At 42.0% G+C, this 24,407-nt stretch overlaps 1 protein-coding gene and 1 long non-coding RNA gene across 2 annotated transcripts; one reads left to right on the forward strand and one right to left on the reverse strand.

The window, feature by feature from the left end:
• Positions 1-5,671: 5,671 nt before the first annotated feature.
• On the reverse strand, positions 5,672-10,571 carry LOC108101430 (MICOS complex subunit Mic10). Its single transcript, XM_017205760.2, has 2 exons — positions 10,410-10,571; positions 5,672-5,859 (listed from the first exon to the last, which is right to left on the reverse strand). Exons 1-2 carry the CDS (start codon positions 10,489-10,491, stop codon positions 5,723-5,725), a joined length of 219 nt encoding a protein of 72 aa, XP_017061249.1. The 5' UTR covers positions 10,492-10,571; the 3' UTR covers positions 5,672-5,722.
• On the forward strand, positions 5,866-6,674 carry LOC108101431. Its single transcript, XR_006245897.1, has 2 exons — positions 5,866-6,426; positions 6,569-6,674. It is a non-coding gene; the product is annotated as an uncharacterized LOC108101431 (long non-coding RNA).
• Positions 10,572-24,407: the final 13,836 nt, after the last annotated feature.

The raw sequence follows: 24,407 nt of genomic DNA on the forward strand, positions 1-24,407 counted from the left end.
AGGCACGATACATCAGCAGCCTGGACTTAAAGGATGGATACTGGCAAATACTGCTGGAAGAGAAGAGCAGGCAGTATACCGCGTTCACCGTCCCAGGAAAGGGACTGTTCCAATGGAAGGTGATGCCATTCGGGCTGCACTCAGCGTCGGCAACGTTCCAAAGGGCGCTCGATCAGGTCATAGGGCCTGAGATGATGCCGCACGCCTTTGCGTACCAGGACGATATTATCGTCATCGGACGGATGCTGGAGGAGCATAAAAGAAACCTGAGGGAAGTGTTCCGAAGACTGCGGGCAGCAAACCTGAAAGTGAATGTGGACAAGTGCAAGTTCTTCAGGAAGGAGCTGCAGTACTTGGGACATCGCATCACGGACCAAGGAATTGGAACTGATCCGGAGAAGGTAGCGGCGATAGCGTTGCTGGATCCCCCAGCCAACGTTAAGGAGCTGAGGCAATAACTGGGAGTGGCATCAAGGTACCGACGCTTTGTACCCGACTTCGCCAAGCTAGTCCAGCCACTTAATGCCCTACTCCGGAAGAAGGTGAAATGGGAGTGGACCGACGACCACCAGAAGGCATTCGAGGCGGTCAAGGCCAGGCTGGTCGCAGACCCAATCCTGGCATGCTTAGACTTCACGAAGACGTTCGTCCTGCAGACAGACGCCAGCGACTACGGGCTTGGCGCCATACTCACGCAGCATTCAGATCTAGGCGAGAGAGTAATTTCATATTCAAGGCGCTCCCTAAATGGAGCGGAAAGAAATTACTCCGCAACTGAAAAGGAATGCTTGGCAATTGTGTGGGCCATAAGGAAGTTGCGACCGTACCTGGAGGGATACCACTTCAAAGTAATCACGGATCATATGGCACTGAAGTGGCTCAACAGTATAGAGAGCCCGTCAGGAAGGATTGCGAGATGAGCTTTGAAACTCCAGCAGTATGACCTTGTAAGGGAGTTTTCTAGCCGGGATATGAATCTAAGTCGTATTCCGGGGTCCTTTACAAGAAAATTTGTAAGTCACTGAGACACTGAGCTAGAGAGGTCTGTTCATTCGATGAACAGAGGTTTTATAGACTGTTTGGAGGGGTTCTTCGGATCCAAAAATTCCACGGGCTGGACCTTCGGGCGAGGCCGCAGCCGACAGAACAATTCGGGGCTCAGAAAATCACTCACGCGCGATAAGGGGGATCTGCCGCCCTTCTTCCGACCTGCCTCGGGAGGATTGGCCTTCCCAAACGAGTTTACTATAGAGAGGATCCGCCTTCCCTCTTCCGTCCTAACTGGGGAGGATCGTCCGTCCCAAAACGATTTGTTCACTAGGGGGGATCCGCCGCCCCTTTTCCCGATCTGCCTAGGGAGGATCGGCCTTCCCGAAAACGATTGCCCTACAGGGAGGATCCGCCTTCCCTTTTCCCGTCCTACTCAGGGAGGATCGGCCTTCCCAAAACGATTTATTCACTGTGCCCGTGGGGTAAATTACAAGGGGGAGAAGTTTCGCGTTATTAAGACTACGCAAAAAAAATCATTGACAACGGGTTAATATTTCTACTTGCTTTATTTAATTTCATTAGTATTCTGACTGCACCAATTACAGTGTGTTCTTTCTAACCTGTCTTCGAGATCCCACGTGTTCCTCTTCCTCTGTGTTCTCACTTTCACGTACCGGGACCTTGTCGCCCGCGCACGTCCGCTCGTCATTTTTCTTTTACACCGACTCCCTCTACTTTTACGCACCGGGTCCTTGCCGCCCGCGCGCGTCCGTTCGCAACTTTACTCTATTTTTCCATCGCTGCCCGGCAAGAGCTGCCGATCCTTGCGTCCGTTCTCTCTCTTGCCCAAGTCCAAGTGCTCACATACTTTTCTCCCTCGCCTACGCTAAGCTTATCTGGTATCTCCCTGGACTTTCTAGTATTTTTATCCAGGATCGATACCGTGGGCGGGGTTTATGACCTCACTTAATATTCTAGTCCTAACTATATTCAGCTTTAGTATAATTAAATATATTTGGCTCCTTGCCGCCGACTTCGGGGTTTCTTCATAAATAATACTTCACGTCTGACTTCTCTTAGTATAATAATAATAATAACAATAATAATAGTAATCTGTTGCATCGGTGTGTTTCTCTGCTGGTTGTGACGATCTGGCCGTCAGGTTGGATCGTCACAACCTCGAGATATTCTACCGGAAAGGCCAGCTCAATGTCGTGGCAGACGCCCTGTCGAGGCAGCCATTGCCAGCGAAATGTCGCAGAATTAAGACAGCAAAGACAGGCCCGAAGACTGCGGAACGCGATTGGATAGCGGAAATGAAAAGCAACGTGGCGCAGAACCCGCAGAAATACCCGGATTACATGCTGGAAGGCAATCAAATGTATCGCCACATACCCCACAGGGCGGGGAACGAGGACGTGGTCGCGTGGAAGCTATGCGTACCCAGAGGATCAAGACAGAGGGTGATAGCGGAAAATCACGACGCGCCAACAGCCGGTCACTTGGGCAGCAGGAAAACAATCGCAAGAGTGGCTGCGAGGTACCCAGCGTCGGTTCGCATGAAAGATTGAGGACCTGCTGAGGGCCAGCTGACGAAGATCCAGTGGATGTTGTGCGAGAAGTACCCAGCGTCGGTTCACATGAAAGATTGAGGACCTGCTGAGGGCCAGCCGACGGAAATCCGAGGGAGTTGTGCGAAAGGTGCCCGGAGTCGGTCCACACGAGAGTGAGGACCTGCCGAGGCCCAGCCCGACGAAATCCCGACCGACTTCAGGGTGGAGTGTAGAGTGTTGACTGCAGCAACGCTGCTTAGCCCTGCCAGTAAGGTTTTCTGCTAAACATCCTCCAAGTTGTGAGAGACTCGTAGAGAGCCTAGTACGCGACCGGTGCCCGAAAGACTCGGCGATGCTGAGGACGCACGACTGGCGGGCCGCCGTAGAAGTCGACGTGGGAGCCACTACCGGCGTCAAAGAGGGCGTTATATTCATCAGCGAACAGAGCCAGAAGTCGAATATTTTATTGTAAATCTACATGCAATAAACCCAACACACATATTCTAAAATCTAACCTAACCTCTGCGTTCTTCTTTGGTTTCGGGGTCACGCAACAATAAATTTGGTGGGATGAACACATAAACTCAACTGAGCTAGCCGAACGTTTACGTAGCGAGCGAAGATATAAAAAGCAGTTCGTTACAGTGATTTTGTTTATGTGTCCGCGCCCTGTCGCCTGGAACTTTTTATGCAGGAATAAAATATACTCTGTCGATAACTTAAAAGAAAAAAAACATTTCCCCCCAACGCACCCCATTTTGTTTTTTAGTGTTTCAAGGTATGCGATCATCATTTTCATTAAATCGACAATAAACAGTGTTTGGTTTCTTTTATCTCAGATGCTTCAGAAAGTGTGAAAAAATCACCAGAATGGAGCTATATTCTATTTTGCAAGAGTTCAAAGGGGAAAAAAATAAGTGATAAATTCATATTTTTGGAAGATAAGCTGGTAAAACTGACATCATGTCCACCCGAAAAAAGATATAATCTTACGCGTTTCATGAAATATTTCATGACCAGTTTTAAAGAAAAATGGAGTGCTGCCCGTAATACACATGAACGATTTGTAAAAATTAACGAAGAGAGGCTGAACGTTACATTGAAACTTACATTGGATCGAAGCAAGCGGCGCAAAACAAAAGAATTACGGGCCCAAATACGTGTTGATGAATTAACGTACGCTGCCAGTGTAAGCCAAGAAACTTCTGGAAACAGCGACGTTTCTACAATTATAAAAGAAATTATAACATCTCCAACTAGAGCTAAAAAGTTTCGAAAGGTAGTTTTGTCAGCTGAAGAGGAACAAATTGTGCGGAAATACACTCCACAAGAAGCACTAGCACTATTTGTAGATGGAAGTTTTACAAGAAGGCAATGGGAATTAATACAAGGCGGTCGCAAAGAAATTTACCCTTGCTATTCACTCATCCAAAAAGCGAAAAAGAAGTGTTATCCAGCCGAAGAATACGTAAAAGTGACAGAAACTAGTTTTGAAGTGGGACTTCAATCTTTGCTTGACCACACGGTTTGAGAAGCAACATATTATCCTAATAACAAAATGGGGCTGCGATGGATCGCATCAGACCCAATTCAAACAAAAATTTAGCGACAATTTGAAGCCGCTGAAGCACGAAATAAACATTTTAGGAAATATCGTGTGGACTATGCCAGGAAATTTTCTAGAGTAGACTGCAACAGAGATATATTAAATAGGTTATTGCTAACAGCGGACCCGTTGATTAGTTCCAGTACAAAGAGGAACAAGAAGAAAAGTAAACCTCTTTTCAAGGAGGCAATGTCTATTTTAATGGAAAGGTCCACGAATTATTATAGCACCAACTCTGATCAGGATAAAGATTCTGATTGACTGAATTTCATCAAAATTTCTTTAAATTTTGTATTTTTTTTCTTGGAATTTTTCCCATATTTTTTTTTTTTACATGAAATTATGATTTAATATTGGCTTGCATTTTATAAAGAATAAACAAATGCTAATAAATAATTTCGTCCGGATTTTTATTTCAAATAAATTTTCAGCGGCAACCCCATCAGTAGCGGCTCTACTGCAGCATCAGAGCCTCCACATTCTCCCGACGTCCATCGTGTTGCTGGAGTCTGGGGCCACCACCTTCGAGACGGCCGCGTTGATCGACCCGTGCACTCCCGTCAGCACCATCGACAGCACCCTGGCAACTGCATTCAAGCTACCCACGACGACAGTGAGAGATGAAGAAGTCTGCTCGACGACGATCCGGTCAAGAACGGGCGATTTCCAGATCGCCGTGCTCCTAAAGATCAACCCTAGTGTACGCATCCGTACCCCGATCCGCGCGCTTAGTGAAGCTATGCGAGCCCAATTCAACGACATCCGTCTTGCCGATGAGCAGTTCCATCGCCCAGCAACAGTCTCGCTGGTGTTGGGCTCGGACGTATACCCCGACGTCATCCGGCCCGGGTTCCTAAATGTACGTGATGGGCTGCCCGTCGCACAGAGCACGGTATTTGGATAGGTCGTATCTGGAGCACGCCTAAGGATTCATCCGTTGCTTCGCTCGCCCTCTCAAGGGGGGAGAATGTTCGCGCCAAAGCGGCGCTTTCCAGTTCCATTTCAACCGACCCTGGAGCCTTAACAGTCGTGAGAGCCGCTCTTCCAGATCGCTTGCATCTCGCTCTCTCGCACTGTGAAGGGTCTCCACTCCGCTCTCCAAGCCGCTCTTGAAATGTCCACCCCGTAATTTTAAGTTAGTTCTAATCTACAAATATAACCGCGACGTCGAAAATAAAGTGAATAAAGAGTGAAGTTTTTTATAAAGTGAAGTCAAGTTATTTACTAATCTGGATTCAAACAACGAAAACATTTGAAGACCCGCCCCACTACAAGTTCACAGACCATAAACAGAAATACTTTATTGGGTCGTTAAGTTAGGAAATAAATTACTGTGTTTTTTGACCGACAATCCACCACTTCATTCTATTTACAGTTTTGAGTTATAGTAACCTACTTGCGAACGTTGATCAAATACATATGTATGTATGGACTACTGAAATTGAACATTCTATAACAATCCCGCTTGCACCTACCACATCTTTATATTAGGCTTCTAGGGCGATGTGAAAAAAAAAAAAAATTTTCCCATCGTCAACGTTTATTGATAATTACATTCTTTAAGCCAAAATATTCACTTTAAGGAACTTATCTCCTTTTCACATGTTCTGTAAGCTACCCCGATTCCAAATCCAGTACCAACCCATGCAGGCCACGCTCGTCTTTTAAAAAACAATAAAGATACAACAGATCCAATAATAAGACCACCACCTGAAATAAAGAAGAAGTGAGATAATATTAATTTTTTTGATTAAATCTTAAACCTAATATTTATACCCTTTAAGAAGGTATTATAAGTTAAGTCAAAAGATTGGAACGCAGTGAAAGAAACTTCTCAGTCCCCATAAATCTTCTTGACCAGCATCGCCATCTGAATTTATTTAGGCTTGTTCGTCAGTCCGTCTGTCTGTTTATACCCAAAACCAAGTCTTCTGGAAAGGCTTATTGAACCTTTGCCAAAAGCCCTGTAGCTTTAGTAGGACAATGCATACATGTATACATATATGTCGGAACTAGAGCTGGAAAACAATCGATGGCACTATCGATACCATCGATGTTTTTAAAATTTTCTAAACATCGATGGTTCGTTGGCCACTATCGATTGTTTTCATTAATTCTGTGCATTGAGGACAACGTGTAAGTAAAATGGGTTTTGTGTCGCATTATTTTAATTATATTAAATATTTAATCACATGTAGTGAAAATATAAATTCCTTGGAAGCAAGTGGTGGTGCTGGTTGTAGGCGTGGTGCTACAAAATGGATAAGTTTGTAAAAAGTAAGTATTGTTTCAAAATGACGCTTTGCATACAAGTGAAAATGTATACATGCCATGCGTATGTATTGGTATGCAAACGCATTGAAAAAGCCGGAATTTATGCATATACTCATTGCATGCTGTTTTTATTTTTATTATTTAGACAGATTGTGTCTGACAGGAGATGCGCACTAAAACCCAACATTGTGGACAAACTTTTGTTCCTAAACAAAAATAGTGATCTTTAATAAAAATCTCGTTAATTGTTATTTTTGTGTTTTAACTGAAAACATCGATGTTTCATCGATGTTTACTTTCAAAAACATCGAAAACATCGATGGTCCCAGACATCGATTGTTTTCCAGCTCTAGTCGGAACGGCCTGGATCAAACCGGAATATATTGTAGCTACCCAAGGGAATATCAGAAAAAAAATGAACAAATAAACAAATTTCATTCATTCTCTAGTTTACATATGTATATAAAAACAGATTTAATGAAATTCGGCACTTGTTTTCATTTATTTGCAATTTCGTTTTATTTTTTTTTTTTAATTTTTTAAATAAACTTGGTTGTGTTGTTAATTAATATAAAATGTAAATAAATTTAGTTTCATTAAAATTTCCCAGTCCTTAATAATACGGTGAAACACGGAGGTAGCGGAATAATGGTGTAGGAATGTATGGTAGCAAGCGGCTAAGGAAAATTTAAATTTATCGAGTCAATAATGAGTAAAAAAAACTATATCAAGATGTCGAAAAATAATTTAAAAGAAAGTGTTGAAAAATTAGAGCTGGAAAGTGAATACTAGTTCAAGCAGGGCAACCAAGCTTTGGCTGCTGTACAAGAGTTCTGCTCTTAACCCCAATGAGCATTTGTGGGATCTTCTTGAAAGGAAAATCCGAAAACACACTATAACAAAAAAAATCAAGAAAGGAAGGTAGCTTCGGCTCGTTGAAGCTTATATACTCTGGATTCTCGTCATACAGCAACTAAAACGAAATTATAACGAAAATATTCGAAATGAAACTAAAGATTCTAAACAAAGACTGCTTAACAATAGTCACAATATAATCATAATAAAAAGTTATTTATCACAAAATATTTATCTAAAAATTAAAAAAAACTTTTGGGGCAAGTATTGAGCAATCAAGTAAATCGAATAAGAGCGTTCAAATCTGGCAAAAAAATCACTTTAAATTATTTTCCTTGTGTAGGTTTAAAAAGAATTTGCGCATTGATGAGGAATGAGGTGGTTCAAGGTCAAAGGTTTATATAAATTACAGTACACACTAAAAGATTTAGATCCTTAGAACTGGTAGGTTGTACTTGGGTAGAAGTATAACAAAAAGGGTCTCCCGAAAAGTTAGTCCTCCAGACTTTGGAATATTAAATAGTTTAAATTCAGCAAAAAGATAATTTAAACATTTAAATATGTAGTTTAAATATTTCACTTTGCAAGAGTGCTCAAATTTACAGATTAAAAAGAATATGAAACTTAAAAAAAAAACTTTCTGCTCAAATACGTTTTGTGTATTGAGTTTAATTAGAAGTAAGGGCGCCCTCATTCAGCTTTATTTAAGCACTCTTTGGCGAGCTTTGAAAACCGCCCAGGTTTTATTGGTGGCTTCCTTGAAGTGTTTTTGTTTTAATTGATAATTTATAAGTTAAGCTTCTCCGAAATAAAATTTCAAAAACAATGACTTGTTGTGAAAGCTTGCAATTCACTCTAACATGTTAAAAGGCCATCATAAATCAACCTAATATCTGTTCTAATGTCCCAGCACAAGTATAACAGAGTTTTAAAAAAAATGATGTCAAAGAATTGATTTCAATGCCATCTCATTCGAATAGATTGTAGGTGCTTTCCGGTTTAATACTGCTGTGCAGATAGGATAATAATTATGAATATATAAAAAGCTGGTTGTACTGTGCGTGCGCCCTTTGTGTCTATGAGGCAGCAGCCGTTTTTATATCATTGTTATGCAGAAACCCAAAAGTCGTGTAGATTCAAAATAGTTTCGATATCCTCTTCCAACATACAATACCTTGCAATCTACCCTTGCGGCCATCAAATATGACGAACAAAATCCATAAAGGCTAATCAACATCGAAGCTACATACATAAGTCGATTTTTATACCCTTGCAAAGGGTATTATAATTTCAGTCAGAAGTTTGCAACACAGTAAAGGAGACACCTCAGACCCCATAAAGCATATATAATCTTGAGCAGCATTACGATCTGAATCGTAACACCTCTGTCCGTCTGTCTGTTTCTATGTAAACAAGTCTCTCAGTTTTAAAGCTATCTTGCTGAAACTTTCCCAAAAGTTGTAAAGATATTGAACGCAGTATATATGTATATACATAAGTCGGAACGGATAGTTTCCATACGATAGATTAAAACAAGAAAGGAAGCTAGCTTCGGCAAGCCGAAGCTTATATACCCTTGCAGTCATCAAATATGTCAAACAAAATACATAAAGGCTAAACAACATCGAAGCTAAGACGATTTTTCTATTCATTTTCTATATTTTTTTCTATTGTTCAAATGACGGCTATATGATATACTCGTCTGATTTTGATAAAATTTAATTTGTTATTCAAGAATCGTTAAAAAGCTCTATATTCCAAAAATCATGAAATTTTGTGAGCGTATTGAGTAAGTCTGACAATTACCCAACGTCTATTTTTCATCCTCTTAAATAGTGTTCGACATACCAAAAATCGCATATAAAGTGAGTTTCTACCTCATCACACTGACAAAAACACGCTACCATAGCATTTTAAATTAATTTAAACTGGGGCAAAAATCCTTCATCATTAAGTAAAATCATTAATTCTATTTATGAGTGTTTTGTCCAGTGGGCTATGCCAAGAAAACGCAAAGCGGATACTCGATACATGCGAAATAGAAGATCCGAAAGAATAGCGCAATTGCATCAAGAAGAGCCAGAAGATACACGAGCTGAACACAATAAAGTCAGAGGATTAGAACAACGACAACCACGCCGTGTCACAGTCAATAGAGGCAGAACAAATGACCATCAACGACAACCGGTACATCGAGCATTTATATATGATTCATTACTGCGTCTAGCATTCAGTATGAGCCCGATATTGAGTATTATGCTCACTCAAAAGTGGTAATTGGTGCTAAGGACAAGGAATGTCCGCATTGTCATGCTCTGAAATTTAAAAATGAGCCAGCTGGGATGTGTTGCGCGTCAGGAAAAGTGCAACTACCAGAAATTGAAACACCACCTGAACCATTGAACGGCTTACTTATCGACACGGATCCAGATTCTAACGTGTTCCTGAAGTCAATTCGAACATTTATGTAATTCATGCTTTCTACATAAGTCTAGAACTGAGTAAATTTTGCGGTAATACTTCGGAATTTTGACTCCAGCTATATCTCAGCCCCAAAAAATCTTGGGAACCAAATCAAGGGTTTTTTCGTAAGATAATAACCCCCTTAGGAGGGGTAGAAGGTTTTTTACCTTGGGAAATGGAAATTTCCTCGGAAAATCATGTGTAATAAGTATTTTCGCCCGCTACCAGCCCTCACTATTATCGGAAATTTAAGGCTCGATAGCTCGTAAACGGTGCGAGAAATCGAAAAATTTTATTTATTAAAAAGTGTTTACTTTGGGCCAATTATCCAAAATATGTCCTCAAATCTCTCCTAGCGCGGAAATGCATGACGTGCATGTAAGAGTTTTCCGCTGATTTTCCGAGGAAATTTCCATTTTTCAAGGTAAAAAACCTTCTGCCCCTCTTAAGGGGGTTATTATCCTATGAAAAAACCCTTGATTTGGTTCGCAGGTTTTTTTTGGGGATTAAATATAGCTGGAGTCAAAATTCCGAAGTATTACCAAATTTGCACAGAAATTATAAAGTCATCTGGTGGCAAAACAACGTTTGCCGGGGTTTGCTAGTATTATTATATTTATATATATTATTATATATTTATAAATAATTACGTAATTATCTTTACTCACATCCTTTAACTAATGTGTCTGAAACACAACGATCCAACCTTTTACCAATTTTATCCTCGATAAAAACCTGATTAGAAGTCATTCTTTAAATAAGTATTGAAATTCTTGTCAAAAATCTTTTTATTTGGATAATACAATCTTCAAGCAATGTGACCGTGTATATATATATATATCTATATATGTATGAACCGTATGTATGAACTTCGGCATGTGTTTCAATTTTGTGAATGTTAATTCACAGTTATGCCTCGTTTCCGCTAGTTAACGTTTAGGACTGAGTCAGAATATGGGCACACCGAGAGTAAAACATCAATAATTTTTTTATTTCATAGTTTGATTGCACATAGATTACACATACAAAAATCATTATATTTAATATGCATTATACTTTATACATTAAGTGAACTGATTTGGGTAATTGTTTACAAGTGCGGTGCACGGTAAATACAGTTAAAAAAAAAAATAAAGTAAAATATGGAAACGATGTGTTTTTTTCTAAAACTTCGAAATCCGTTGGCGGAGAGTGAAAACTTTGCACCGTTTTTTTGTTATTAACAAATAAAGATGCGATTTGTAGTACAAATTCGGATCTGAGTGACCGTATTTGCATGTGATGTGCCGATTATTGCAGTCGTCTGGTGGCGGATTATTGCGTGAGTTTATTATCGAATCGTCGTCGCATGCAGACGTGTATTTATTGTGCTCCGGGAAAAAAGTATTCAATAATATCAAAAAGTGCAGTGACTGGTTTCGTAAATCAACAACAACGCGAAAAGACGCTTTTAGCGATGAAATCGCCAATGTTTATATTAATTAATTAATTAATATAAAACATAACACTTAAAACTCGAACAATCTCAACCTCGATTGCAATGAGTCTAAACGACGTTCGCACGCAACGTCAACGTGAGCAAGACGAGAGACGGCTCTCAGTACAAAGAAACAACGCTTACTTCACTTTCAAAGCAACCGAAAGTAATGCAAGCTCATCACATACACGGTCAGTTACCCCAAACTTGACCGAATTCTTAAACGTAGAGAGCGAGAGAGCGCGATCTTGCTCCCCATCGCTACCATCGATGTCTCTGCAGCCAAAGAGCGCTGTAACCAGCACCGCAACTTCTTTGACAACGTCAACCGTAACAACAACAACAACCGCAACTGTAACGACAGCGCGTTTAACGACGTCATCAGTTAGCAGCGCAAACATTAATACTTCTGCCGCTGCGCTGCCCGAAAAAGATAACAATAACAAGGAAAATACTAAGCCGGCTGTGCAGACTGGTATGGATCGGTACATCCAAATCAAAAGGAAGCTGAGCCCCCTTAACTCTCAACGGAAAATAACCCGTGGCAATGCTAACATAGCTGCAATAAAAACGCCCACGAACTCAAACCGTTTTAAAATCTTGGCAGACTATGAGGATGACGCCGAATCTACAGAAAACGAAAAAAGGAAGCCTAAGCCCCCGCCAATTTACATACGAGAAAAAAGTTCCAACGTTCTTGTCAACAAAATTATAGAGCTTATTGGCAAGGACAACTTCCACATAATACCACTCGTAAAGGGCAATATCCAGGAAACAAAAGTACAAACGAAGTCTGAAGATAATTACAGAGTATTATCGAAATACCTCACCGACAAAAAAAAGAACTTTTACACGTATCAGCTAAAAAGCAGCAAGGGCCTGCAAGTCGTACTTAAGGGCATAGAGCCCGAAGTATCGCCTGCAGAGATAACAAAGGCGCTACAAGGGAAGAGATTTAACGCCAAGACAGTCTTCAATATCCTTAACAGGGATAGAAAACCACAGCCACTCTTTAATGTTGAGCTCGAGCCACAAATTACGAAGTGCACCCTATATACAATCTTCAGTTCCTGCTGCACCGCAGAATTACAGTTGAGTAGCCGCACAAACGCAATGGACCGGTACAATGTGCGAACTGCCAAGAATATAGCCATACAAGGTCTTACTGTAAACTGCGCCCGGTGTGTGTAGTTTGTGGTGAGCTTCATGACTCCGCACACTGCCCAGATGACCAGAACTCGAAAAAGTGCGGCCAACTGCGGTGGAAATCACACTGCTAACTATAGAGGTTGCCCAGTTTACAAGGAGCTGAAAAGTCGCATCCACCAGAGGGGATCTACTGCCCGCACCCAAAATAATCAGTTCATAGCCTCCAGGTCAAACCCTGAAGTCTTCTTCTCGACTGCAGCCAGATCCTCACTAGGACCCATAAACTCTGCCAAAAATGTCACATACGCAAGCGCTTTAAAATCAGAACTGGCTACCCCAGCCCCAAAAATCTCACTGCCGCAATCAGCACACCAAGAGCGCCAATTCGTTTCAAAATTGTATTTTCCAAAATTGTGCCGCGCCTGACGATGGATCTTTGTGATTCTTGGATAACTTGCCATTTTTGGTGGCACTAAGTGTTAGCAAGTGTGTAAAGTCCGCCAATTTTTGAGCCCTTTAAATTTTTTTTATAGTTTTCATTATCTGTTAATAAATTGTGTACAACATTTCGAGATTTTTTTTTTTTTCGTGGCGATTTGGCTCACATTAAGGCCTGAGTCCAAATATGCATCAATTTTCCCCCATAATTTTCCCATCTTTATCTTGGAGTGCCGATCCAAGGCCTTTTTTAGTTTCATTTGATCAATAATAGCATCAGATTGAAAAAAAAAACGTTTTAAACAAACTGCGCACTGTACACAAGTGATTACTGACAAGTGTCCTATCCAAATGAAACGATTTTCAGCATGCAAAAAACCATGCAGCAGTGCAAAAACTCAAATAAAAAAGTGGGGAAAGCAATAATGAAAAAATGTAACTGCATTTTAGAATCACAATAGAACAGAGATTATAACTTTAAAAAAAAATTTAGCTTTCAACGATTTTTGTCTTCGCTACGAGCGATTAACCATAAATGTTGCTAGGTGTCCTATCCAAATGAAACGAACTGTATAAGTGATAAAATACAGTTTTTACAAATATTGCCACGCGCGATTAGCTCAAATAAATGAGCGGCAAGGAAAATAATGAGCGTAGAAGCTCCGTTAACCAAAGAAACGCTTGTTATGCTTATTTCTCAACTCGCGATACCGAAGTAGAGAAAACGTCTACAAAGAGCAACCCGGCCCTACTGGCCGTCGAAAGCTCGCTCTCTATCACCAGCCCTACTCATTCCAACTCCTACATCTTGGAGTTATCAATGCCAGACCCCACCACCACCGGGAGACGCACCAACAACAAGCAGTGCTTCAATTTCTGCTACCTCAGCAAAAGTAAAGACAACAACTAAAGCATCGACCAATATTGCGAAAACGGTGTCAACGGCTCCATCGCCAACTGCAACGGCAACAAAAACCGTAAGCTACGATAAGCAACAAGCGGTTCCGGCCATACAGACCGGTATGGATCGCTACATCCAGATTAAGCGTAAGCTTAGTCCGCAAAACACGGTTGGTAACAAACCAAAGATCAACCGTACAATCCAAATCAAAGATAAAACCATGATTTTCAACAATAGCAACAGATTTTCCCTCTTAGCAGATGGTGAGATCCTAGCTGAGCCGGAGCAAGTGGCTCAAAAGAAACCAAAGCCCCCACCTATTTATATTAGGGAAAAAAGCTCAAACGCCCTGGTGAACAAAATTGTTGCGCTGGTCGGGAACGTAAATTTTCATGTTGTTCCGCTTATTCAAGGGAACATCCACGAAACTAAAGTTCAGACGAAATATGAAGATCACTTCCAAGCAGTTTCCAAATACCTGAAGGAAACGAAAAAGAATTTTTACACCTACCAACTAAAAAGCAGCAAAGGGCTGCAGGTAGTACTAAAAGGAATCGAACCCGACGTCGCCCCCTCTGAGATACTAGAAGCCCTTAAAGAAAAGGGATTCTCTGCTAAGAATGTTAGCAATATTATTAACAAAAATAAAAAGCCGCAACCACTCTTTAAGGTCGAGCTCGAGCCAGATGGCAAAACCCTAAAGAAAAATGAAGTGCACCCGATCTACAAGCTCCAGTTCTTACTGCACCGGAGGATCACAGTGGAAGAACCTCACAAACGGAACGGACCAGTGCAATGGACAAATTTCCAGGAGTTTGGGCACACCAGGACATACTGCACACTTCGGTCAGTCTGCGTAGTCTGCGGAGACTTCCACAATTCCGCACACTGCCCGGCTAACAAAGAAGACCCCCATACAAAAAAATGTGGGGAACTGCGGAGGAAACCATACGGCAAACTACAGAGGCTGTCTGGTCTACAAGGAGCTGAAGAGTCGCATGCGACAAGCGACAGCTACTCGTCAACAAAATACACAAAATGTGTATTTTAAATCAAAAACTACGTCAGACGTATTTTTCGCTAAGGCAGCCAGATTATCTTTCGGACCGCTCAGTACCACCATCGGCATCTCCTACGCTGATGCACTACGAACGGGTATGGAAAATCCACCCCAGCCACACTCAGAAAACGCTCAACAGATCCCAGACCAGCCACAAAGCAATTTGGAAACTATGATTTTTACCATGCAACAAAGTATGATGGAGTTCATGTCATTTATGAAAGCGACCATGCAAACGCTGGTCCAGAACCAGAATATGTTGATGCAGCTGCTTGTATCACAATAGTCCAAATAATCAATGACTAATCTACGAATATCCATGTGGAATGCCAACGGCATTTCACGGCATAAACTGGAAATAACACAATTCCTAAATGTAAACCACATCGACGCCATGCTGCTGGTTGAAACCCACCTCACAAGCAGATATAACTTCCATATACGGGGTTATACCTTCTAACGCACAGATCATCCCGATGGTAAAGCCCACGGCGGCACTGGCATCTTAATTAGAGAACGCATTAAACACCATTTTCACCAAAGGTTTGAAACAAATTACTTGCAAGCCACATCCATAAAAGTGCAGTCAGGAAACGACAACCTTTGCATCGCCGCTGTCTACTGCCCACCTCGCTTTACAATCTCTGATGGTCAATTCATGGATTTCTACAACTCACTTGGGGATCGCTTCATAGCTGCTGGAGATTATAACGCCAAGCATACGCACTGGGGATCACGCCTCGTTACTCCCAAGGGAAGGCAACTTTATAATGCGTTTATAAATGTGAGAAATAAGTTGGACTACGTTTCTCCTGGTAGCCCCACATATTGGCCAGCAGATCCCAGATCTAATTGATTTCGCGGTTACAAAAAACATCCCACGCAACCTAATAAGCGCAACGGCCCTACCCGATCTCTCATCAGACCACTCTCCATTGTTGTTAACCCTTCTTCAAAGCCCAGAAATTACGGACTACACCTACAGGCTGACGTCACACAGAACTAACTGGATGAAATGCAGGAAGTACGTCAGTTCCCACATTGAGCTTACCACCCAGCTCAATACCGAAGCGGACATCGACTGCTCTACCGCCGTCCTGGAAGAGGTACTCGTCACAGCAGCCAGGATCTCAACACCACAACGACATGATGTGCAAATAAAGAAGTTCAAAACCAACCTGCAAATTTAACAGCTCGTTCTTGAAAAGAGGCGTCTGCGACGGGCGTGGCAAACCAGCAGATCGCCATGCTCAAAGCTACGTCTAAACGAAGCCACCCGCAAACTAAACCGGGCTCTGAAGCAAGATGCAGAAAACGCACAACTGAGATATATCGAGAAACTCTCTCCAACAAGTACAAGGCATCCTTTGTGGAGGGCTCACCCTAACCTAAGCTCTCCGGTCAAAACCGTCTCCCCGATAAGAAATTCTGCAGGTGGCTGGGCGCGCAGCTACACAGGCAGAGCCGAAACATTTGCCTCACATCTCAGGGGCGTCTTCCAACCGAATCCCGCTGAAAATCTTTTGTTCTACCGCAAATCCAAACTGAAAGTGAATCTACAATAACACCATTTCAACCGAACCACCAAAGTCATTCGGGGGCTAAAAGCGAAAAAGGATCCCGGCGGTGACCAAATAACTCCAAAAATGATAATTGAACTTCCAAACTGTGCTATTGAGGTCATTTGTAAACTCTTCAATGGGATCATATGTCTTGACTACTACCCAAAAAAATGGAAAAATTCAACAATTATAATGATACCGAAGCCCGGAAAAGATCACACGATACCGTCCTCTTACAGACCAATAAGTCTATTATCATGCCTGTCCAAACTGTTCGAAAAATGCATTCTAACACGCATATTACCATATATGGGAGCTCATAATATTATCCCAGCCCATCAATTTGGCTTCAGAGAAAAACATGGAACTATCGAGCAAGTCAACAGAATAACATCAGAGATTCGCACAGCCTTCGAACATAGAGAATACTGCAGCGCGATATTCCTCGACGTATCTCAAGCATTCGACCGCGTCTGGCTCAACGGTCGTATGTATAAAATCAAAACACACTTTCCCGGGTACACTCATAAATTACTCGAGTCGTATCTCTACAACAGAGTCTTCGCAGTGAGGTGCAACACAACAACATCCGAAAACTATAAAATCGAAGCTGGAGTCCCACAAGGAAGCGCACTTGGACCAACTCTATTCGTCCTTTACACAGCGGATATTCCCACGAGCGACCGACTACTAACATCCACCTTCGCTGACGATACTGCGATCCTCAGCCGATCCAGATGCCCAGTCCGTGCAACATCCCAATTAGCCAACCACCTCACGGTAATAGAGAATCAAAATCATGGCGTATCAAAATAAACGAACAGAAGTGTAAACACGTAACGTAACAGACAAACTTGCCCTCCGATCTACTTGAATAGCACAAAGATCCCCCAAGTCAACGAAGTAACGTATCTCGGCGCCCACCTCGACAAACGTCTAACATAGCGTAGACACATCGAATGCAAGAAACTACATTTAAAACTAAAAGCCTGCAGCCTCCACTGGATTATAAACGCCCGATCGCCCATGTGTCTGGACTACAAGGTACTGCTCTACAACTCCACTCTTAAACCAATCTGGACGTATGGCTCCCAGCTCTGGGGGAGCGCGAGCAAAACTAACATAGACATCATACAGCGCGCTCAAGCAAAGATCCTGAGAATTATCACTGGGGCACCATGGTATATTCGAAACCAAAACATCCACAGGGACCTTGGCATTCTCGCAGTAAAAGATGAAATAGAGAAGCAAAAAGCGTCATACAAGGAAAAACTCTTAGCCCACCCAAATCTTCTCGCAAGGAATCTGACTCGGGTTTCCAAAAGAACCCGCCTGCAACGTAACGACCTTCCAACCCAGCCATAAATTGTCAGGCCCATTTTCACTGTTCCAGTCTATATGACTGATAGTTAAGTTATAGTATAAGATTTGATACACTTATTGTTAGTCTCGTAAGGAGAAGATTCAATAAACAAGCAAAGCATTTAAAAAAAAAAAAATAATAATGCGTACAACTATGCAAGATCTAATGCGAAACCAAAATCTACTTATACAAATGCTGGTTTCACAACAATCCAAATAATGACTTCCCTACGAATATCTACGTGGAACGCTAACGGTGTTTCGCAGCATAAACTCGAGTTAGCGCAATTCCTTCTAGACAATCAAATCGACGTAATGCTGCTTTCAGAAACACATCTTATAAATAAATACAATTTCCAACTACGAGGATATACATTCTATGGAACAAATCATCCAGATGGTAAAGCACACGGCGGGACTGGAATTTTAATCAGAAGCCGTATTAAGCACCATTACCATACGAAATTTACTAAAAACTACATACAGGCCACATCAATAAATATACACCTAAATACTGGCAAGCAACTAACTCTAGCCGCCGTATACTGCCCCCCACGCTTCACCATAGCCGAAGATGAGTTTATGCAGTTTTTCAACTCAGTCGGAGACCACTTCATAGCAGCAGGAGACTACAATGCCAAGCACACACACTGGGGATCTCGTCTCGTGACCCCAAAAGGAAAGCAGCTCTATAATGCAATTATCAAAGCTAAGAACAAGCTAGACTATGTTTCCTCTGGCACTCCAACATACTGGCCGGCAGACCCAAAGAAACTTCCCGATTTAATAGACTTTGCGATTACCAAAAACATTCCTAAAAATATGATAAGCGCCGAATGCCTTTCGGATCTTTCATCTGACCACTCGCCTGTCCTCTTCACTCTACTCCGACACCCAGGAACATGGGATCACTCATCAAAACTGACCTCACATAAAACCAATTGGGTTAAGTACAGGCAGTATATCAGCTCACATATTGAGCTGAGTCCTCACCTCAGCGACGAAGCCAACGTAGACAGTTTTGTTAATTCACTGGAGTCTGTACTCGTCTCTGCAGCTCGAGTTTCAACACCTCAAACTACAAACACACAATACATTCAAAAGAAGGCAAATCTACAAATCGAACAGCTCGTCCTCGAAAAGCGACGCTTACGTCGAGAATGGCAATGTCACAGATCGCCATCTGCTAAGCAACGCTTAAAACATGCCTCACGTCAACTTGATCAAGCTCTACAGCAAGAAGAAACGTATGTCCACCGCCGCTACATAGAGCAATTGTCAACTAACAGTACAAAACACTCACTATGGAGAGCTCGTTGGGTGAACTATTAGCTCACCGAAAGAAACCGTGATGCCAATTAGAAATTCCACAGGCGGGTGGGCGCGCAGCGACGCAGACAGAGCCAGCACGTTTGCCAAACACCTTAAAAATGTCTTTCAACCAAATCCTGCCACCAATGCGTTTACTTTGCCGACTCTGTCATATGAACCCCAGCCTCAACATGAGCCAATCGAGTTTCGCCCAAACGAAATCGTTAACATCATCAAAAGACAACTGAATCCGAAAAAATCCCCGGGCTGCGACCTCATAACTCCCAAAATGATCATTGATCTCCCATACTGCGCCGTTTGCACTCTCACCCAGCTATTTAATGCCATCGCAAAACTTGGCCACTTTCCAGTGAGATGGAAAAAGTCAATTATAATAATGAAAGCAAACCCGGGGAGAGACCACACTATCCCCACGTCGTATAGACCTATAAGCCTACTCTCTTGCCTATCCAAACTCTTTGAAAAATGCCTAATGACTCGGATAAACACATACCTGAGAGTCCAGGAAGGAATCCCGTCACACCAATTTGGGTTTCGTGAAAAGCATGGAACAATTGAGCAGGTCAACCGGATAACATCCGAAATTCGGAACGCGTTCGAAAAACGGGAGTACTGTACTGCCATATTTTTAGATGTCTCTCAAGCAATTGATAGAGTCTGGCTAGAAGGTCTAATATACAAGATCAAGACAATGCTCCCCTACAGCACCCACAAGATTTTAGAGTCTTACCTTTACGACAGAAAATTTGTCGTGAGGTGCAAAACTGCTATTTCTGACGATTACACTGTTGGAGCTGGAGTTCCTTAAGGTAGCGTGCTAGGACCAATTTTATATGTCCTGTACACAGCAGACATCCCGACAAGCACACGTCTAACAACATCCACGTTTGCCGATGACACAGCTATTCTTAGCCGCTCAAAATGCCCGATTCAAGCAACTGCGCAGCTAGCTCTTCATTTGGTCGATGTTGAAAAATGGCTGTCAGATTGGCGAATTAAAGTGAACGAACTAAAATGCAAGCACGTTACGTTCACTTTGAACAGGCAAAACTGCCCTCTGATTACATTAAACAACACCCTACTCCCACAAGCAAACGAAGTAACATACCTAGGAGTACATCTCGACAGAAGACTCACATGGCGCCGGCACATTGAAGCCAAAAGAACACACCTAAAGCTAAAAGCCAGCAGCCTTTATTGGCTTATCAACGCTCGGTCATCTCTTAGCCTTGAATATAAAGTCCTGCTGTACAACTCGGTCCTAAAACCTATATGGATGTACGGCTCCCAGTTATGGGGGAACGCCAGCATAATTCAAAGAGTTCAGTCGAAGATCTTGAGAACTATCACCGGGGCACCGTGGTACGTTCGCAACGAAAACATACACCGCGACTTAAACATTCTACCAGTCAAAGAAGTGATCGCTGAACAGAAGGCAAAGTACTTAACCAAGCTATCGGTACACCCTAACCACCTGGCGAGAGGTCTAACAAGGTTGAGCAACCAATCACGCCTTCGTCGCAACGACTTACCCACCCAGCGAACGACCTGAGGGACGCGCAACCAGAATGCAGTCTTAGTATACTGTTAGTTAAATTTTAATGTTAAGATTCGCCAACTTATTGTTAGTCTCAAAATTAAGCGTAGGTTCAATAAATAAAAGCAAAAAAAAAAAAAAAAAAAGGTCTCCCTTACCGAAAGCGGTGACAAATACAGTGGAATCCTGTTACAACGACTCCGCTTATAGTGCCCGTCCGGGTTGTGCGACGAAAACTCGATGGTTTGGTTGGTCCCCATACAAACTTATATGAAAGGGCCTCCGCTTAGAGCGTTTCCGCTTTTAGCGACAAACCGCTTATACGAACGAAATTTTTCAAGAAAATTGATAAATTTAACCGGATATTGCGTCGTGCAGAAAAAAAATACATTGCAATAGTGCCAAATTTAAGCATTATATGAAAGGGCCTCCGCTTAGAGCGTTTCCGCTTTTAGCGACAAACCGCTTATACGAACGAAATTTTTCAAGAAAATTGATCAATTTTACCGGATATTGCGTCGTGCAGAAAAAAATACATTGCAATAGTGCCAAATTTAAGCATTAAAACACGCTGATTGAAATGTATGTATTTATTAGTGATCGGCACCTTTCCTTGTGTGCGTAGCAGCGACACGAAGGATCTTACACTGTCACTACTCTCTGTTAGTTTTAGCTGTCGCCTTAACTACGCTTCTGCGAGAGAGAGAGAGAGAGAGAGAGAGTCGAAGTGCAATGCCGACGTCACACTGCGTGTGCAGACCTTATATCCTATTCCATGAGATGTCCCGTTATATTTCTAGTTTTTTCTGCTTTTTTCCGAGTAAAACTTAATGCGTAAATTCGGCAAATGCAAAATATGCAATATTAAGCTCACTCAGTTTTTAGTATTATGAGAAACCCATGCCTTTGAATTAAGTTTATTAAATTTTTCGTTTTAATTAAAAAAAACTAATTTGATTTATTTTAAGAACCTATTACGAAGACGGCAACCATAAATAAACAAACAAAAAATGTGTTTTTTGTTCCTTTTGCTTAGTGCGTCTCCGGGTATAACGACGAAAAATCGTTGGTCCCTTGAAAGTCGCTATAACCGGATTCTACTGTACATCTTTTAAACCTAGGGTCTAAGAAGGACAATTTCACTAAAATTTTATTTTGCTGGAACGATTGGAACCTTTTTTCAGAATTCCTTAAAAGAGCCTCCTTGGATCGTTTTCCTTCGTCTGTCTCCATATTCAATTTCTTTATGTTGTTTTCCAATAGCGAAATGAGTGGAATCACCATGCTTACGGTGACGTATTGTTCACCGCTTATCTGCTCTGAGGCTTGTTTCAACGGCTGCAGGACACTACATAAGTCGCTGCATACGCTAAGCTCTGAGGCATTGATCATTTCGGGTAGTCCCTTAACGCGTTCTGATCTTTGAGTCAACTAAGCCTAAAAATGACTCCAACATATCTACACAAGAATTCCAGTGCGTATCTACATTTTGAATTAAAGTTCTTATTTTTCCTTCGGGAGTACCCTCATCGGCTTGAGCTTTTCGCAATTGGTCCATCATAGACGTACTGTGCTTAAAATGCATAACTTGTTTTTATAATTTTGTCGCAATGTTTGCACTTCGCTGTCCTGTTTTTGTTCGAGATGGTTTCGAATTTTTTTAATGCAAAAAAAAAACATAAATAAAAAGATGAATAATTTATAAAAAAAGACTTCTAAGTTAAGGATGAAATTTGCTTCGACAAAAAAAAAGGTGGCAGCACTTTCACCTGCTAAAATTTTGACGAATACATGTGGATGGCAAATTGCCTTTGTTAACATTTGAAATTCAAGAAATTTTTCAATTTAAAAATTCGTATAGGAAGACTTGTTCAATTGAATAGCTCCACAAGGAACTGTAAGCCAAGGATAGAACGTCAGCGCATAAGAAGTGTGTCGAATGCACTGGCAGGGGCTTATAGCTCGTCATTTCCTTTGTATTTGTAATGTTTTTTGTATCTATTTAACTGTTTTTTTTTTAATAGATTAAAAGAACATGATTACTTATCGAGTTCAAATCTAAAGTAGGACAACATTATATAGTTAAGGATATAACGTCATTGACGTTGGTCCCTTGGCAAAAAGGGTTGGAACGTTTAGTGACCTCGCTCTTTACAGCAAATGGTTTCCAGACTTTGTGGAACGTTCTTCTTTTTCTAGAAAATATGGGTGCATGTCATAACGCCCAGTGTCATAGCGCCCGCGGGCGTTCTGATACTTCTAAAAGTGTCATATCGCCCGCACCGAAAATGTCACAGCGCCCGTGGGCCTTATGACATTTGCAACCTGTGTCATAACGCCCTCAATTTCTTAAAACTTGCAAAACGAGTTTTTTGGCGGCCTAATTAATCAAAAAAAATGATTTGATTAGGTGGGACACCACATTTGAAGAGCAGTCATTGTTTCGCGAATTTAGATGTGCAAGCCCAAGATCTCGATGTGAGAGTGTGTGTGTGGGGTGTTTGCCCTTGTGCAAACGAGAGTCCAAAAAGAAATCAAGAGACAGAGAGGTGTTCTGTTTTCTACCAATATCTGTATTGAACTAATCTCAGCTTACAAGCTTTATGCTGATGACAAGAGTGCAAGCTCGTTTGGTTACAGTAAGTGGATCTTATTTACAAATACAATGCGGGATATTCATTTATGATGCTTCTACATACTCCCCCCGTTGGAAGGACTCTGGTCCTTGCAATAAATCCTTAGACTGGGAGTGGCGCAATTTTACAAATGGGACGGCGAGTAACTCCTTTCATCGTCTTTATATCCACAACTCTGACTCTTCCGTCAGCTCCAGCACAAGTGTTTAAGATTCGGCCGAGAGGCCACTGCTGAGGTGGAGCGTTGTCATCGTGGATAACGACCAGTTGTCCAGGTGTGATGTTGGCTTGCGGCGTCAACCATTTGCTGCGGAGTTGCAAAGTGTGAAGGTAGTCTCTTCGCCAGAGATCCCACAACTGCTGTTTGAGATACGTGACCCGCTGCCAGCGAGTCAGAATGTTAGGGTTCCGATCCTGCAAACACGGTTCTGGAAGCGCCTTTATGGAAGAACCTAATAAGAAATGAGATGGGGTTAAAGCTTCGCCATCATTCGGATCCTCTGATATTGGTGCCATTGGTCTTGAATTTAGGACGGCTTCGACCACAATGGCAACAGTTTGCAGCTCCTCGTATGTCAGACCAGAATTGCCAATGTTTTTGATCAACAAATGCTTCATTGACTTCACCGCCGCTTCCCAGAGCCCGCCGAAGTGCGGCGCACGTGGAGGGATGAAGTGAAACAAGACGCCCGTTGACGAGGTGAACGTCTGTAGGTCTTGAAGGGCCTGCTGACTGAACAACTGCTTTTTGAAACCGTCGAGTTGGGATTGAGCACCAACAAAATTAGTTGCGTTGTCGCACCAAATACTCTCTGGCAGTCCTCTGCGTCCAACGAAGCGCTTTAAACATAAAACAAAAGTATTAGTGGAGAGGTCTGATACAAGTTCAACATGCACTGCTTTGGTTGCAAAGCAGATAAATACGGCCATATACGTTTTGTATGGAACTTTTCCACGTATCCGGTAGGAGGTTAAAAATGGTCCACATAGATCTACTCCTGAGATAGCGAATGGCTTGCTTAGAGTAAGCCTTTCAGCTGGCAAGGATCCCATAATTTGTTGCATTAGTCTGGGCTTGTAATGGCAACAATGAACACATTTCCTGACTACCTTGGCGGCGATGCGACGAGCGTTTACAATCCATATTTGAAGCCTTAAAATTCCAATCAGCGCTTTGGGGTCCGCATGCATATTGACTTTGTGAAGATATTC

Source organism: Drosophila ficusphila, unplaced genomic scaffold, assembly GCF_018152265.1.
Source record: "Drosophila ficusphila isolate 14025-0441.05 unplaced genomic scaffold, ASM1815226v1 contig_128, whole genome shotgun sequence".
In the NCBI taxonomy this organism is placed as follows: domain Eukaryota; kingdom Metazoa; phylum Arthropoda; class Insecta; order Diptera; family Drosophilidae; genus Drosophila; species Drosophila ficusphila.